At 41.1% G+C, this 19,361-nt stretch overlaps 1 protein-coding gene across 2 annotated transcripts in view; it reads right to left on the minus strand.

The window, feature by feature from the left end:
• The window catches only part of LOC146371081 (abl interactor 2-like), a 31,892-nt gene that overhangs the window by 11,599 nt on the left and 932 nt on the right, over positions 1–19,361 (minus strand). For both annotated transcript variants that reach the window (XM_084954634.1, XM_084954633.1), the window contains exons 2-5: positions 6,869–7,036; positions 2,642–2,818; positions 2,048–2,065; positions 1,334–1,437 (exon numbers count right to left, since the gene is read on the minus strand). In XM_084954634.1, coding sequence (XP_084810760.1) covers positions 1,334–1,437; positions 2,048–2,065; positions 2,642–2,818; positions 6,869–7,036 — 467 coding nt within the window. The remainder of the gene's footprint in view (positions 1–1,333; positions 1,438–2,047; positions 2,066–2,641; positions 2,819–6,868; positions 7,037–19,361) is intronic.

Raw genomic sequence — 19,361 nt, forward strand, 5'->3', positions numbered from 1 at the left:
GACCTAGATGTTTGAGGGGAGAGAACACAACAAGCTTTCACAACGCATGACGTTATTCCTCTGAGCACTGCATTTTACCGTGTGTGTGTGTGTGTGTGTGTGTGTGTGTGTGTGTGTGTGTGATTCCCTTCTGCCGGGTCAAATCTGTAATAAGCTTGCAGCAGGACGCTCCATCCTTCCACAAGACAAACACACACAATCTGCAGCAGGTTCACACATGCACACGACTTATCTCAAAGTCAGTTCAGAAAACAACACATCTGTGAGAGCAGATTTATCTTATCAGTCCATTTATATTGAAATTGGGATGCTGTGTAAAAACCACAAACAATCAGAAAGCAGCAATCTGCAAATTTCAAACCAATATTTTATTCACAACGGAGCATATGAAGGAGATTTTACCATTTCATGAAAAATATGGAATCACTAAATATGTCTCCAAACATTGGGGTGGGGGTGAGGGGGCATTAAAGGTATCATTTACTTTTCCAAGTTAGTGGCATTAGAAGGAAAAACAGGAGGAATATTTTCCAACTAATTAGGTTAATTGGCAACAGGTCAATAATATACTTGGGAATAAAAGACGGGCAGAGGTTAGTATTTCGAAATAATCTTCTTCAATGTAAAATTACAAAGACTTGAGTATTTCATCATTTACAGCAGCGGTCCCCAACCCCCGGGCCTCGGACCGGTACCGGTCCGTGAGTCGTTTGGTACCGGGCTGCGAGAGTTGAGGCTCAGGTGTGAAATGTATAGTTTTCAGGGTTTTTATCGGTTTTCGGTGTTATTTTGTTATCGTTTTTATCGTTAACTCTGTTTTCCTGGGTCTTTTCACGTGTGTTATGAATAAATCTTCTTTTTTCAGACAAGAATGGGACAACAGCTGGTCTCCTCAGTTCCCAGATGTTTACAGACTGTTGAGGTTGCTACACAATGAAAACATGTAAACATGGTCCCGTCCCAACTTTTTTCCAAAATGAGCTAATATTTTTCATGAAATAGAAAATGATCACAGTTTAAACATCTGCTATGTTTTATATGTTCTACTGAGGAAAAAAATATGGGGTTATGAGATTTGCAAATAAGTGCATTCTGTTTTTGTTTACATTTTACGCATCGTCACAACTTTTCCAAAATTGGATTTGTATCCCATGGAGGCCATACTACTCACACATTTAAGAAAAAAAATTGAGACAAATACTCAAGTTCCAATAAATACACAGAACATTCACTTATATTAAACCATGGAAGCACAAAGGATAAGACAAGGTAAATAGTAGTAAGGGAAAGAAGATACACATGTGGGAGTGTTGGTGCTAGGCTGTGTACATACCCCAAGATGCCCTTGCCTGCCCTCGGAGGGCTGGGCGGTTTTTGTGTGGGAGGGTTGGACCGAGACAGACCCGCTCCAAGTTTCATGTTCGGCTGACCATTCACCTGTGAGAACAAACCGTGTTAATGCTCAGCGCTCAGCTCAGGCCTTTCACAGAGCCAACATATCAGTAGCTAGCCAAAACAACAATCACCCCTGTGTAGCTCACCCCATTCTGCTGAAACAGCTTTAAAACATCAGGTCCTAGAGTCCACCTCTGACCGTGTCCTATGATACTGGGTAGAATGATTTATAAGTCCTTTAAGACCTTCAGGACTCATTCGAACATGTTCCAACACTAGCTGTCACTTCACGGTTGGACAGCAGGCAGGCTGTGCACTAAATAATACATTTATGAAAGGCACAGAACTCATTAACCAGGCTGCTATGATTTTTATATGAGAACTTATTAAGCATTCAATAGATTTTTATGACCAGGTGAAAATTGGCATGAAGAAAGGGGGCTGAGTGTTAAGAGACAGAGGGAGGAAGAGGAAGCTGATTCTAGCATATTTTGCTGCTTGGTTTGTTGACCACTGCAGTAATAGCACAGTAGTCACTTTCTTCGATCATTACTGCATTTATTGCTTTTCTAACGGCATTTTCCACATTACACAATTTCCTTCATTTATCACACACACTTCTAATCTGTGTAGGTGTTTTGTGCATCCTTACCTTGAACCTCAGCAACCACTTAATATGCCAATGACAGCAAATAGAAGAGAAAAGAAGAGACAGGGTAGTCTAAAGGTTAGTTACAGTGCAACAGTGCCATGCAAATACCAGCAGCCATTAGAGACAAAGGGCAGAAATACAGATGAAGAAGAGCTGGTGGACAGAAAAGTGAGGACAGTGAGGAGGAGGAGTGCAGTTAAAGAAATAATAGTGAAAGCACAATGCCTAGATAATTATTGCTACTTATCCTAAATAAAAACTATTTATTTACAAGTGCACACTCTACATGCTTAGAGAAAAACCGTGGCTCACTCAGTTATACACATAAACATGCAATTTCTATCCAATTCTTTTTAAAGAGATTTTTAAAAATGTATTTCTTATTAATAGATATGCAAACCTGGTACAGAGATATTCATTCAAGAGTTTACTAATGCTTGCAATACATAAAAAAAGAAGAGTAAAATAGAAAAGGTGGTACATGCACACGCTTGAATGCATGGATGAGAATCTATGTAATCATTTATAAACACTTGAATATGCGAGTTCATATAAACGGATGTTATTACATTCCTTCCTCATTACTCTAGCTACCTTGACTCCATGGCCAATGTCATCCAGGACGCTGTAGTCGATGGGCTTCCTGATGTAGCGCACTGGCCTCTCTGGATTGGCTGGAGCTACAATTTTATGAGCGCGAGACGTGTTTTTATTGGTGGTCAGGATGCCGATCTCCCGCCTCGCTACCTTCTCCTTGTGAATGTCAACGGTCTGGAAGAAGAAAATTAAGAAAAAAACAAATCACAAAAAATAGCACTCATTTTAATGTGTCAGTGCTCCAAACTGAAAAGTGGATTATAAATGAATTGCTCCCGGTGTGGACACAGCTTAAGCTAGTAGCACCAACATAAATGCAATACCAGTGAGTTTAGCTGAGGTTGATGAGAAGGAAAGGTTAGAAGAAACTTTTTTAAATAGCTCTATAAATTATTATTATCACTTTGACCTTCAGATAATTCTATTGACCTTGAAGGAGAGGTCAGAGGTCAAATGTGACATATTTTAAATTTTTTATACGACACTTTCTATATGTTGACAACACACAAGACACTTGTAAGACTTCTAAGTTCTAAGGCTTTTTGTCCATTTTTGACCAATAAACCTTAAGCTGACCTTCAAGACCTTGGTGGATATGAGAAAAACTTTAATACAATATTACAATGAGCGTACTCTACACACCTACAAAGTTCTATCAGTATTCATTCAAAGCTTTTCCAGCTATCATGTTTATAAAGGGAATAAAAAGCATGGATCCAGCGTTTTACCAAATACATAACCTCCTTGGCAGAGGTAACAATCACAATCAATCATGTTTAAATGGGAGCTTTGAAAAAATAACTCAGGATTAAAACTTTGACATTAACATTTTTCTCTGCTAAATTAATCTTCTTGTTTAATTAAGATGTCGATGCATGATGAGACTCATTCTTAAGCAAGTGCAAACTTCATGTAGCATATTTCCCCTTGTTGAGTGAGGGACATACTCATTACATGTTTTAGTCTAGAACAGAAACCTGTACACTTCTGTGTGCATTAGAAGTGCACCACAGTGAAGGTGTCCTGAATCGCTTTGGTCCTGGATGTTCCTTTCACTTCAAAATTATTACTGGAAACACTGATCATACTCTGCTCGCTCTAGTGCTCCATTAATCACAGCCTTCCAACAGCGTGCAGCGCGTGTCTTTATTTTAATCCCTCAGAAGGCTGCAATGTATTTCGCAAACAATAATTCTTATTATTTTAAACAGCTGCTGCATGGCCAGTGGGTCCCATGCGTGGTCCAAGTGAAGTTGAATTATATGAGCTGCATGCAGCCAGTAAGAGAAATAAACAGACACCGAGTTCACAGTGTCCTTGCAGATCAGCCCGAGCAGCTTCTGACCAAACAGTGAAGTTAATGCTCACATGATAGGTTTATGGCATCTCCTCTCTGACACACACACAGACACACAGAAGAAACACTGCAGCGCCACAGCCGAGACAGAGAACCCAAGTGGTTAAAGGAAAGTGTTTTTCTAGATATGACAACAGCTGTCAAAAATCAGGTGGAGAGCCATGAAGAAACCTGTTAAAAGAAGCTGAAGAGAAGTGCTTCTGTGTACCACCTGGTTGTTTTAAGCACAGACTGTGCAATGGAATAAAGAACAAGCTAACACGAGAGCTGTCTGTGTGTAGATAAAATGATTGTTTAATTTTTAAACATGAAGTTTTGAAACTTTGCTGCAGGCTGACAGCAGCTGCCTCCTCTCTCCAGAACAATGACACCTACAGCCTGCAGGGGGATTCTTAAAGGGAGAAATGCCATTTATTCCACTACACTACTAAACTTATCCTAATTATTTTGCAGATTTAGACTCATAATACAAACTCCAAATTGTCATGCTGCATGCGAAAACCAGGCTAAAGCCCAACATTCGTATTTTTTTATTTGTTTTGGAAAAGGTGATAAATAACGATATGTGTTATTGCAATACTCAGCATATCGCAAAATGCTAAAAATCCCCACAATCGCATTGTGAGTGAAGTATTGTGTGTGTGGGGTGTTGGGTAAGTCCCACCTCTTGTCGAGAGGTTTGTTGGACGAGGATTTGGTTTATTTATTTGCAGTTATAGTCCAACCAGGTTAATCTACATTGTAGTGACAGCTTTGAGAGTCATCTGCACACAGTGAAGTTGAGATAATTGTTTGGCTCAGTCTGCATTTCTCGATGGCTTTTCCCAGGCTAAGTAGAAGTCTACTAATAAATTATGCTGTATTATGACAGATTACACTCTCCAGCAGTATATAATGTAGTAGCCAGTTTTTTCAAAGGTCAGTAAAAGTGTATTTGATTGTTTTAGAGCAGAGATGATGAACTCCCACGCCAATCAAAACAGAGCATCCGGCCTGCGCTACGAGCACGCCGGGACATCTCTGCCTCACCTTCCACGACTCCTATCGGCCGCTGCAGCATGCAAATGCAAAATGGATTTTTAAAAGATCATCTCAGTGCAATTCCTCACCGCATGAAGTGTTCGCCTACACAACAGATGTGACTGTGTCTCACAGAACAGAAAGCGGCAATTATGACGTGCGACCACAGCCTGGCCCGATATAACAGGGACAGAAGCATCTCATTATTTCTGCTTACAGAGCATTCCGATTATACTAATTATTTGGAGGTCCAACGAGGAGAATGGAGCCCCTGTACCACTGAAAACTACGATTATTCCTCAAAGCACACAGTTGCTCTGTGAAGAGACTGTTGAGGATTTAAACACTCAGTGAATGAAAATAGCTCTTTTCTCAATAGAGTGCACTGAGCGACGTGTCAGCTCAGAGTTTTTCTAGGAACAGGAATAAGTTGGACACAGCTGCAGTGTGAGATGTGTGGGTGCAGAGTGTTGTGTAAGCCTGGCAGCACCACACACTTTCACTTCACTGTTGGGTGCAATCACACTTACAGGTGGTTTTATTCATCCAAGCAGCTGACAGAAACAAAATTAGAGCTCTGTGTTCTTTGCCCTCCAACAGTTAGGACATAGTGATTACTGTTCATTTACTATAGCATCCAATATTACTGTAAGTCATGTAAACAAGATTAAAAGAACCCCTGCAGGAGAAACAGGAACACTGGTATCACATTTTAGAGTCTTCGTGGATTTGATGGTGATCATACACAGAATTACGTTTGCATAGAGCAGGGGTAGGCAACTCCAGGCCTCGAGTGCCGGTGTCCTGCAGGTTTTAGATCGCACCCTGGGTAACACACCTGAATCAAATGATTAGTTCATTACCAGGCCTCTGGAGAACTTCAGAAATGCTGAGGAGTCATTTAGCCCTTTAAATCAGCTGTGATGGATCATAGACACATCTAAAACCTGCAGGACACCGGCACTCGAGGCCTGGAGTTGCCTACCCCTGGCATAGAGTATTAACCTGGTTCGAAAACGCCCCGTCTCCGTGTTTCCAACATTACCCATTAACATTTAAAGGTATAAGTGTTTTTCACTTCACAGACAGAGCCGAACAGTGCACAGTGGCCTTTTAACGCTTCTCTGAAAACAGCTCCCTGCTGCTGCTGAAAAAGATGTTCTTATGCCGAGAGAGTGAAACAAACGCGGTTTGAAGTTGTAGTCAGACAGCCAAACCCTGAGCTGAAACTCATTATAAAACTCAAAGAGGAGCCGCACATTCTCTCTCCAGAGACACCATAAACATTGTGTCTATGTTTTCATTGCATACACCATCATAAAAAATATTGATTTAAAGATTGTTTGATGCTTTAACCCTGAACCCTAAAAAAAACATTACCAATCAAAGCCTGTTTATCTTAGTATAGTGTGTACAGAAAAAAAAGGGCTAGTTTCTCCACCATAGCCACTTTCTGCTAATAATTTGACCTCTTTTCACTATGTTACTGCTGAACATTCTGCATTTTTGCCTCCTATTTGTAAGCACAAACTCCTTCTGGGCTGCTGAACATAAATGCATTCATACATGATTGCATGTTCTGTCCTTTCATTTAGGAGCCCTCTTGCGGGTGTGTATAATTTTATGCATTCTGTGTACCAGTGTCTTTGTATATGGGCATTCCTGCTCACAAACTTCATATTTTAGACCATCTTTACAGTTTGAAACCTTCAGCGTGCCTCTGGACGCCTGACTTGGATAACAAAGGCAGTGCGAGGAGGAATTTTCATTAAACGTCATCCCTCACACGTACAAAGCGGCTGTTTAATCCTCTAAGAAGAAATGAGAACATTCAAAGTTCAGCGGACCTGTGAAATGTGGTTGACGGAGCTCTCCATGCGGCGGAGTTGTGAGGCCTGGATGTCCAGCATCTGCAGCACATTGTTGGCCAGCGTGTTGATGAGGTAGGCGACACTGGCCAGAGACTGTGTGGTGTAGCTCTTTGTTTCCTCCAGCGCCCGCTCCTTGTCTGCAGACTGCGGGGAGAGAGGAGACAGATTCAGGACAGGAGTCACAGAGTGCAACCATTTTACTCACAGACAGAAAAATGAAGCTTGGAAATGAGAAATATCACACGAACGTGGGGCTGATAAAACGGATGAGGCAAAGTAATATGGTATTCAGATTTTTCAGACTAGAAATGTTCTATTACATGCCTTGCTTGCCCAGTCATGCTCAGGTGGACCTCGTTTGGCTAACTCCCTACTTAGTATGAATTTATGACGTGAATAACTGTAGTTGGTCTGTGAAGCCTAGTTTGCAACAAATCAATGAAATACCACAAAAATAGTGAGAAATATCAAAACTAGTCCTCACAGTAACAGACATACACATGAATAAAACCCTTGTGATTTCTGCTGGAATGTCACAGTCAGCATTTTATCGAGAGAAGCTGGCAGAATGTGTGTGTGTGTGTGTTTGCATGACTGCACGTGTCAGCGTGCATCAGCAACTACATGTGCGAGTTCACATGTGTACTGTATGTATAAAGAGAGTGTGTGCATGTTTGTAAATCTCTGTGAGGACCAACATGTGATTTATAACTTAGGATCGAGGACATATGTGGGAAGTGAGGTCATTTTGGCTGTTCCTCACTTTTAAAATACGCCCTCCAACTGATCGGGGGATTTCTAATTTATGTTATATAAAAGGTCAGTGTTGAGCTGAGGGGCAAGGGAATTATGGTCCCCACGACTACAGAAAGCCCAACATGTGTGTGTATAATTGCTGAAACACAATGTAGGTCAGTGCAAACTCATTCACGCCCGAGGTTGACAAGAAACACACTGACATCTATGTGTGCCTCTGTGTTACACACGTACTCTCACACACACACACAAACTACACACTTATAGAGACTTGAAAAATATTACAATAGACAACACCAATGCAAACACACACAAAGAGTTTGTGTCATAGGTTTAGATGACCCAGAGCCCTACATTCAGTCGCAGAGTCTAAACCATTAAAACTTCTTCAGTGACATAATTAAAGAAAACACTGAGAAGTGGTGTCACGAACCTCAAAGCAAACCAGCAAGTGGTTCACCAAGTCAGAGACACAATGCTGCATTTGAAGTCGCTATTGTTACAGCGTAAAAACAAAAACTGCACGCCGAAGTCATAATAAACTATGTGTGAGAGCAGAGCAAAAAGAAAAGAGAACAGCAGGTGTTACAGAGGCTCAAGCGGTGACCTCTGCCCTCAGCGAGCTGTGCAGCACTTTCCAGCCGTTTTAGGTGACGCCTGCTGTGACGACTCAGCTCAGTGTTTTAACACTTCGAAGAGCACAGTGAGATTTTATTTTCATATTTTACATTCCAAATGGGTAGACAGAGAACTTGTAGCAAGTTCTATTTTTTCAACATTATATTTTTGTCACCGTGAGGGCTCGAATTCTCTGCCGTCTGCCTTATTAATGCTTCATGTGCTGATTCTAGGAATCTGGTAGTCTATTTGATTTATGAGACATAACATTTCTACATATAGGTTGTGGACATCCCAGTGTAGTGTAATGGTGATCTTGTTTAGTGTTATCTACTTAAATCTAGTCAGAATACACAGTGTAACAGTAACTGATTATCAGCAGTATGTCGAGGCTGCAGATGTCTGCACACTAAATTTATCACTGCTCCTCATTTCATCCATCACTCCATCCATGCATTTTCAATTGCTTATCCAGATACAGATACAGAGGCATTCCCAAGCCAGCTGTCCCCACTCCCATGCCCCCACACCTTGATAGGGAACAATGATATTTTAATTACTCTTAATTAAATTCCTAAAAATGGAATACAGTGATTTGTTTAAAATAAAAAAAATCAATCAAAATGTATTTATATAGCACATTTTAAAGACTGAAGTACACAAAAGTGCTTTCCAGTAAAACCATGATACAGATAAAAATCACAATATAAAATATAAATTACAGATATAAAATATAAAATAATTACATAATCTAAATGCAAAGCCAGATGTAAATGATGATTTAAAAGATTGAATAGAATCTGATGCGCGAATATGAAGAGGAAGAATATTCCATAACCTGGGTGCGGCAACGGCAAAGGCACGGCCTCCTCTGGTCTTCAGCAGAGACCTAGGTTGCACTAAGAGCAGTTGGCCCGATGATCTTAGTGCTCTCTTAGGGCTATACAGACAGAGGAGATCAGCTAGGTAATCAGGTGCCATATTATTTAGGATTTTATAAGTAAACAATAAAATTTTAAAATCAATTCGATATTTAATAGGAAGCCAATGTAAGTTGGCCAGAACAGGGGTGATAGAATCATACTTTCTAGTGCCTGTTAAGAGACGTGCTGCGGCATTTTGGACCAACTGCAATCGCTGAAGGAGGGAAGATTGGAGGCCCAAGTAGAGAGAATTACAATAATCTAGTCTTGAAGTGATGAAAGCATGAATGAGTTTCTCCAGATCGTTGCGTGGTATATTAAGGTTTAGCCTTAGAAATTAGGCGTAGTTGGTGGAAGCTGGTTTTTACCACAGTAGACACCTGTTTATCTAGTTTGAAGGAACTATCCATGGAAACTCCAAGATTCCTAGCAGCATCAGTGAGGTGATTAGCAACAGGCTACCAGTCAGTTGCCCCAGAGGCATATTTTCTTCTTTTCAACGTCTTCTTTTCATATAAAGTAAGAGAGTTAGGTGATAACCAGTCTTTGACATCCCTCAGACAATCAAACAGAGGATGTAGTGAAGATGAAACATCCCCAGTCAAGTGGAGGTAGATTTGAATATCATCAACATAGCAGTAGAAAGAGACATTATGTTTTTCAAAAATGGAGCCCAAGGGCAACATGTACAGAAAAAACAACACAGGACCCAGTACTGAGCCCTGGGGCACTCCACAGCGAAAAAGGGCAGAAGAAGAGGAATATTTTCCCATCATGACAGAGAACAACCTCTCAGAAAAATATGATTTAAACCATGAGAGAACATTTCCTTTAAGGCCTACTACTTGTTCTAACCTTGCCAAAAGAATATCATGGTCAACCGTGTCAAAGGCTGAAGTCAAATCTAATAGAACTAAGACCGCAGAGCGCCCGGAGTCAGCGATTAGAAGGAGGTCATTGAAAACTCTTAGTAGGGCAGTTTCGGTGCTGTGACGCGGTTTAAATCCAGACTGGAATTTATCACTTATACCGTTTATCTCTAAATGGGTCTGTAGTTGCTGAAACACAATTTTCTCTAAAATCTTTGACATGAAAGGGAGTTTAGAAATCGGCCTGTAATTTGATAGAGTGTTATGATCAAGGCTGCTTTTCTTGATAACAGGTTGCACGACTGCATGTTTAAAGACAGTCGGAACACAGCCAGATAACAGTGATGAGTTCATTAAAAATAAGATACAGGACCCAATTGTATTCAATCCATCCTTAATGATACGAGAAGGAATAATGTCATGCAAAGAATTTGAGCTTCTCAGGTTATTAATTATTTCATTTAAAGTCGAGAACGACACTGGTTCAAACTGTTGAAAAACCGTTGAACATTCGGAAACTGGGGCTTGATTTACTACATGAGAATGTGGGGCCCTTAACACTGAGATCTTATCTATAAAATGATTTAGAAATTTTTCACAGAGGGCCAGGGAGGCATCCATCGAAACATCAGAGCAAGGATTAACCACTGAGTTAAAGATTTTAAACAGAAATAGTCACCACCTTTTTTTGACTGTAGCGGTTTTCAAACACGCACTGCAGCACTGACCTTTTCTAGCACTTATCTGAGAGCACAAATATTGGTTTCAGTCAGATGTGGTGTTAAACGGTTTTTCACCTGCCAGCTCGGGGCATGTCTGATGGCACCGATGTGGGAACTGTACAGACTACATCCAGAAGTGAGAATATGGGAGACAAAGGCTACGTTCACACTGCAGGTGTGCAGTCAAATCCGACTTTTTTGACCCTATGCGACCCATATCCGATCATGGTATGACAGTGTGAACAGCTCAAATCCGATATTTTCAAATCCGATCTGGGTCACTTTCGTATGTGGTACTGAATCCGATACATATCTGATGTTTTAGAAAGCGACTGCTGTTTGAACGGTCATGTCGCAATAAATCCGTCTTTTACGTCACTGACACAAGACAGACGCCAATTATCAGCGCCGGAGAAGACAACATGAACCATCCAGTGTAGATGTTAGTGAAACTGTTGGGAAGACAACGTTGGAGAAACGTGAACATTTTATTTGTACTGTATAATCTGTAGATTCTGACAGAAATCTGCAACTATCCTTTGAAGCACCGCTCCTCTAAAACAGCAATAACGTTAATTATTAGGCCATATGTAAATAACAAAATAACTTCATAACTTAAAGCAAAATTGGGAAACGTAAAGTCTGAAGGTGTTTGGTCTGGATCTAAACAGAGCGCGTTGTGTGTGACGTTAGGGCTGTGTGATATGACCAAAATCTCATATCCCGATATAAGACATCTATCGTCCGATAACGATATAAATCACAAAAATTTTACATTTTATGAAAATTCTGTGAATCTCGGGCAGCTCGACTTGCGGTAAGTGTTTCCAGCTGGGCGTCGTGTACCTGGAGTCGAATGTTTTAACTGATGCATGAAACTATACATTTTTAGACATAAGTTGTAACGGCCGTCGTTTCTTTGGGAGTATTTATTACACAGCGTGCTGCGGGGAAAAGCCTGTTCTAACGTTTGAGTCTAAGGTTTATTTTTTAGCACCTGGCGGCTCTTTTTTGCTTCTCATCCGTAAAAACTGCATACTCTTTCACATGATTCAGTTTATTTTGAAAAAGTCTCAACAGGATCTTGAGCTTTATTCTGAAAGGTTTATGTGGAAAATAAACAAGCGGACATGCTAACGACAACGCATAAAAACAGGCGCTTGTCCGTCCATAGAGTGGTTATATTAAATACAAGAGAAAGAGAGAACTTTAAGAAATTAATATAGCCACTACAGTGACCATCAAAACGGTGAAAAAATATTACTGCAAACAGTTTATTTTGCGACACAGCTGGGTTGAGCCTAACCCAGCTGTCTTAGGGCAAGAGGCAGGGTACACGCTGGACAGGTCGCCAGTCTGTTGCAGGGCTAACACATTGCGACAGACAACCATTCACACACATGGGCAATTTAGAATGACCACATAACCTAAACCGACTAACTGCATGTCTTTGGACTGCGGGAGGAAGCTGAAGTACCCGGAGAGAACCCACACAAACACGGGGGACTCAGGACCTTCTTCTGTGAGGCAATAGTGCTAACCACCGTGCCAGCGAGAGTTTAAAAGAGTGAATAAATTCATAAATTCAGCCCCATTTTTTGAGGAGGTCCGTGACAGCAATAGTCAGCATCCACAAACTTTCTAAATCTTAATGAAGAACGTAACTTTTGAGTCCAGTCCTTTTTGATAAATATTCTCATTTTTATCTTTGCTTCACTGTCTAATCTACAATCAGCCCGCCTCCTTCCCTATTCCTCCACCCTCTTCTGTCTTAGTCATCTCCCTTTCCTCTCCTCTCCTCCCTCTTTATCACATCATCCTAATATCTCCTATTTTTCTCTCCCTTCGTTCTCATCAGCCATCTGATACCCTGTTAGCAGTGACCTAGTTGGAGGGATGCCTCCTCTGGCCTAAGGCGAAGGCAAAGCAGCACACACTTAGCCGCACACGTAATGATGCTGTTGATGTTATCCCCTCCTCCCTTTTTCCAACTAAGTTCATGTACATAAATCATATCAGACCTATGTAGAATCATAAGCACGCTCTAATTCCCCTGACCTCTTTTTAAATTTTTTTTTTTTAAACAAAACAGACTCTGGTCTATTAGCCACATTCCTGCTGTTAATTATTCTAAGATCAACATTTAATAACAGCCACAAAGTGTGGCGGCAAATGCTGCTCGTAAATGTCAAGACATCTTAAGAAAAACAGGGTGTCATGCAGCAGATGGTACAGCCTCCACGGAGCCCTCATCTCGACATCACAGAGTCAGTGTGGGATTACATGAAGAGATAGAAGACACCGAAGACCACACAAACCCACAGAATAATGGTGGCACCATCTCCAACATCAGCTGAGTAGCCAGTGATTCTGAGGTAAGTCAGGACACCAGTGATGAGTACAACTTGCAAAGTAAAGATGACAACAACTCATGGGAAAGAAGAAAGAAGAAATCCACTCGCTGAAACATGTCAGTTTCTTTGCTCTCTCCTTAAGGCCACCCTCCTTTGGTCAACAGTCTTTCGATTGGCTGTCTCTCACAATCAGAAGGTTTGAAGAGCAGGTAGGAGGGCTGCTGTGCTCACAGGACTAACTCAATAACAAAAGACACAGTCGGAAACTGCACATCTGCAGCAGTCTGGAAATTTAAAGAAAAATAAGGACAATCATATCCCACATCAGCATCCCACAATACCACTTATTCAAGACAAGTACACAACATAAGCTAACACAAGCCAGACTGATGCAGTTGGCAGGGTAAAACCATCCTTACTTGCTTCTTTGTGAATCCCCAGTGATGTAAAAAACTGAGAGCAGTGATCCAGTCGCCAAATGACTGCTGTGCAAAGGTAAATGTGATGTTATACACTTCTTGCCCCTTTATCTCATCCCTTTATTATGTCAGCTCTTAAATAAAAGGGAAAGCCAGAGAGATGGATTTTAACAAACAAACAACTGGGAGAGGTACGACCATGGAAGAAAGTGCAATTCTCTTCGGCTTTGAATCAGTCCCTGCACTACACCGTTTATCTTAAACCAAGCACAGGTTTGTTTGTAGCTTCTGTCAGAGAGAGACAGCCACCAACGGCCAAGAGCCTGCTTTTACCTTACAAGGACAGGTCGCTCTCTGTGTGTACACATATATAAGTTAATGGCTTGAGAGGTATTTCTACTTTTAATTATTTTTTTAAAATTACTTGATTACATAAAACATACAAGCAGTCTTTGTGCACACTAGAAGAACAATGAGGAACTTTCAAAAAAAGACTAACGCAAAGTTTAGTTAAGAGGAAAAAAAACAGCCTGTCTCTTTAAATCAGCATCATCAATGCTCTTAACGCTCAGTGAAAGCACTTTTTAAATGTCAATACACAGCATCACTGCAGCTTGGTAACAGCTGCTGGGTCAAGCAGTATTAATCACAATGAAATTTTACATTGCTTCTAACGTCTGGTAATATAAATGAGGAAGCATAATCACTTTTGCAGATGAACACTAGTGATTATTATTGATCCTCAATAATGTAAAGAAAACAAAGCCCAAGCAGTAAATAAAATGAATTTGAACTGCACTGAATCCGAATCCACTCGGTCTCACAGTAAGTAAAACATGAATAATAATAAAATGTACAACACACACTTTTCCATCTTGTCTGTCAGCCACAAACACACTGTGATCACAATAATTTCCCCACCTCTTGTGCGACACTCTTAATTAATGGCTGACACATTTTCTCCCAGCTTTATTTCCATTTTAAAGGAATCGACAGCTGACTGGTCGTGATTTTCTTCTGTTACAGGAGTTTTCTCAAACTCCTGCAGGTTAAACTGGGAATACAAACAGCCAGATTTGATTATTTCTGAAGAAAAATGGAAACACGGCTAGTCCATTTGGCGGAGAAAAAAAAAGACAAAAATCTAAATCTGTAGATCCAACTGTAGAAAAAAAGGAGGAAAAAAAGCAGAATATTTTCCATTTGTTCACTATACTTGCAACAGATTTAGAATTATTTCATGAAAGTAGTCATTTAAAAATAACCCCGGTGTTTTTGGTGTGAGCCACTTTCTCCAGCTCATCCTGGGGGACGCCACGCATGCATGTGAGATGACAAATCCCCCCCATGTTAATCTGAGGTCTGGCCCCCAATCCCAAACCAGTCCAATGCACCTGGGAGCCATCCAGGTGGCATCCCGGTCAGTAAGTTTGGGCAGTATGACAATATGGCAGTAATGTTACTTAAAAATCCCAGCCGAGGCCGCAGTCTACTAGGATTTATTAACGGACATTTTAAACATCATCTTAACAAACCAGGATTTCTGGTGCCAACTAATTGTTTAGCCAATTGATTAGGTAACATAAACACCATCAGAGTGTAAACCCAGCTGAACTCTCAGGCCAGTGTTAAGGTACCAGAAGCAGACATCACTCTGTTGGACACGTGCTATCACTGAACTGAACTAAATTGATTATGAATAGATTATTGGGAAACAAAGAGTAACACTGTCTCTACATCAGCTGGCATCCAGTTCCACCTGGTCTCCACAGAGGGTAGTCATGTGACCATGCACCACTACCTAAACGGACACTGACTGTTGTACTGTCCTTCTGAAGTGCCACTCCACAGCCTGCACTGCAACGGCACATTAATTATACAGTGCTAGCTGAATATCACATAATTATTAGAAAAAGAGAAAAAAACAACTTTTGTTCTATGAGCCTGCATGTATGATCACCTCAGGTTTGCCAAGCTTCTGATCACAAACCCATCTTTCCAAATGTTCAGCGTGTTTCGCCCCCGCAGGAGCTGTTCCTGGCATCAGTAATGAAAGTGGAGGCTGATGCACCAATTGCCATGGTTTTCAACCCAAAACACACACACGCACACAGCCATGACCAGAGTATATGTCCAGCTTCCTGCAGCGCTACCATGTGTTTTCAATGAGCAGCAGGAGGTCGAGTTACATTACAACTACCTCTGCTGACAGCTAACCGGTACCAGCTGTGGAGAACCCTGAAGGAACAAAACAGGACAGGACTGTAGTTGGGGCAAGGGGGAGAAACGTGTCTGCACATGCTCAGTTCAGACTCGCTCGGATTCTGTGCTGAAGGCGCTAAACAACCACACATTTTGCAATTTATCTGAAAAAAAGAAAAGTAGTAACGGCCTGCTTTGCTGCTTTTTTTCTCACCATTTTTCATCATTTTCTCTAATATCTTTTCCTTTGTGTTACAATAAATATTCCAACAGACTTTCTGTAAAAAAGAAAGCAGCTATTTAAGGCTCTAACTTTCTAGAGTGCAGCTTCAATTTATCTCAGTTTACAAACCTACAGCATTAAGGAGGAGGATGTGTGGGTGGTGTTATATTGAAAACCGGGTCTCCAGCACCTTTGGAAGAGGCAGGAACAGTCATCTCTGTTTTTTTTCCTGACAAAGCTAGGAGTCTGGATGGCTGTTTGAAGCATGAACATCTAAAGTAGGATAGACCATTTCCCTGATTAAAAACTGACCACGTTAATGATCAATAATGATCATTATTATAGATCACAAGAACAGCAAAAATTACTTTTCCCCGATTATTAAAAGGAGCCAACAACTTAAAACTCCACCAATAATGTGTAATTGAAATGCTGTATTATTTAAGGATGTCACATGCATGGCAGCAGAGCATTAAGATCTGCACCACCTGCAAAGCTGTCATCATTTTACACATTCTAGTAGTCCCACACAGCTGTGGGCAGTCAGAACAAGAGGCTTCAATAGAGCAGAGCATTAAAATCCACTTTAATTATCACTTTGAGCAGAGGCAGAACAGGAAAGTCAGCACACAAGCTCAGCTCCTGCTGTTTGTGTCTCCTGACATCAGCCTGATATCTGCAGACAGCTGTGAAACTCGGCGCATACAGGCGGACTCGATAGTTCCATACACTCCTCCTACTTTGCCTTTTCCAAACATAGTTTTATTAATAAACACAACTAATGACCAGTTTGCAACTGGTTCACATTAGAGATATTTTCAGCTTACATTTGTCATGGAAATCAGTTTTTATACCACATAACAGATTACAAGGTCTTGAATAATCAGGCCCCAGTTTATGTTAAAGACCTCATAGCACCCCATTAGAGCATTTTGCCATCAGACTACTGGCTCAATTATGGTGCCTAGGATATTTAAAAGTAGAATGGGAGACAGAGCCTTCAGCTTTCCTTTCTGATAAAGCATAAAGTTAGAGCTGGATGAGGTGACCCTGAATCCTCTCTTAGTAACTTTTAAATAGGCCTAGGCTGCTGTGGGGGGTTCCCATAATGCACTGAGTGTTTTGTCTTCATTTACCTCTTCTCATGCTCTCCGTTTTTATTCACCTCTCTGCATTTAGTCATTCATTATTATTAATCTCTGGCTCGCTTCCACAGTGTGTCTTTTGTCTCATCTACCTCCTCTCACCTCCAACCAATCGCAGCAGATGGCTGCCCCACCCTGAGCCTGGTTCTGCTGGAGGTTTCTTCCTGTTAAAAGAGAGTTTTCCCTTTTATCTGTTGCCAAGTGTTTGCTCACAGGTGTTTGTCTGCATGTCGGGATTGTACAAAATAAAATGGGAAGGAGCCCTTGTCCTCCCCACTTCCAGGAAGCCTTTATTTAATGCTCAAAACTGACCACACCCTTGTTCAAAGCCAGCCTTCATTTTGATGTCAACCATAGATGTGCAAAGTTTCATGACTGTATCTTGTACAGTTGCAACATTATGTTACTGAAAATCTCTATTCACTGGAAACAAATAAACACTCAAAGCACCTTGATGCAGGTAAGGAAATCCCAGAAAGTTGATTCTGGATGAAAAGAATAAAGACACTCTGTAACCCCCCCAATCCCACCCCTTAAAAAGCACTAGACTGATTTAAATCTGAATTTGGACCACAAGGATGCCAGGATGTGGCCACATAAGACAAACAACGACTTGACCTGGGTAAACTCTGAATCCAAATATTTAGCCCATAAAACAGGATCAGCACACTGCGCTATTATGTAACAATCACATCATCTGCTGGCTGCATAAATGTAGGCCATCCTCTGGGTACTGAGTTAGCCTTGCTAGGCTCAATCTGAACATGCAGTGTGAGCAGTCTAACGAGCTAAAAAAAGACTTTCAGTTTTCCTGAGAAGATGACATGTTACTGCTGATGTGACTGCTAAAATGAGGAAGCTAATGCCAAGCTAGTACAGCGTGAAAACAGGTTGAGAAATAAAAAGGTCAAAGGTTATAAAGGAAGGAAGAAATAGAGAGGAGAAGAAATAAAAGAGGGGAAAAAGAAAGTGCCCTTGTGGTATTCATCAAGTGTAGATGTGCAGAACAAGATTTCACTGTGTCGGTCTTCAGTGATGCATCATGTAGCGCCTGTGTGCTTCTGGCCTTTAAAGAAGAAAGACTGTTGATGCACTTTCACTTGTTGACTGACAGTAAGACTCACACAAACACACGAATCTAAATGAAATGTGGCGATGAACAGGACCAGCTGAGGAGGAACAGTTGTCCGTAACAGCCTCGTCTGCCCACGTACTCACACACTCTCCGCTAAGCAAGTACGGGGGTGGAGGGATGGCAGCCCAGTACAGCTACTGGTGTCTAACTCACTATCTCACATTCTCAAGAAGCCATCAGTGGATAATGAGTGTTAATTTAACACTAAATTTAAGGGGCTGTATTATGCCCATGACAAATTACTGTGCTATAACACAACAGCTTTGAGTAAGTCGCAGTTGAAAATTGCTGTATGTGCAGTTTAGATCCAATCTTTGCTCGTCACGTCCGGTTTCAATGACATGACAAACATTACGTTTGGGGGGGGGGGACATCAGCTTGAATAAGACTTCACAAACCAACAGGTGGCATAATGGTGGCTACGTCCATCTTTTAGACCATCCATGGTTTGAAAAGCAGGTGGTGGGCCTTATGTGCTTACAGCCAGAAACAAAAATTATGGTTCACATTTGCAGCCTGCATGCTTAATGTCAGATAGAAACAGTGTACAAAGTATGTGATAGAACAGGTCTTGCTTGTGGTGTTGTTGGTCCATTTGCCAGCCACAGAGAAGATCCACTCTTGTCCCCTTCCCTTCACAATGCCCACTTGACACATACGTCATCCGATTCCATCAATGATGGAAAGAGCAATAAGTGCAAACCCCTTTTCCTCCATGTCATATTTGCATAAATTAGCCTAGAGTTGTGAGCCTGACATGACCATATTAGGGATCTCCGCTGTCACTGACGTCATACAGAGCAAAGAGGAGAAGAAAGTGTCTGAAACAGAGCATTTCGAGCACTCTAAAGTATGTTTTGAACATACATGGACCTCATGGTCTGAAACTTTGGCCATTTAATATGAGCATCAACCACTGTAACAGCATAAAAAAAAGCATAATTTGTATCAAGAAAAAGCTGCCAGGTCAATCAGAGAGGATATTAATCATTAGCTGCATCTTCAAGGACAAACGGACTCTATAATGGATAATACTAAAGATTAATCTGATACATTTATTTGTCATAACAGCCGTATTTGCCACTTTGATGGCAAATTGAAAC

Source organism: Perissodus microlepis, chromosome 16 (genome assembly GCF_051167445.1).
Source record: "Perissodus microlepis isolate ML-2025 ecotype Zambia chromosome 16, ASM5116744v1, whole genome shotgun sequence".
Lineage (NCBI taxonomy): Eukaryota > Metazoa > Chordata > Actinopteri > Cichliformes > Cichlidae > Perissodus > Perissodus microlepis.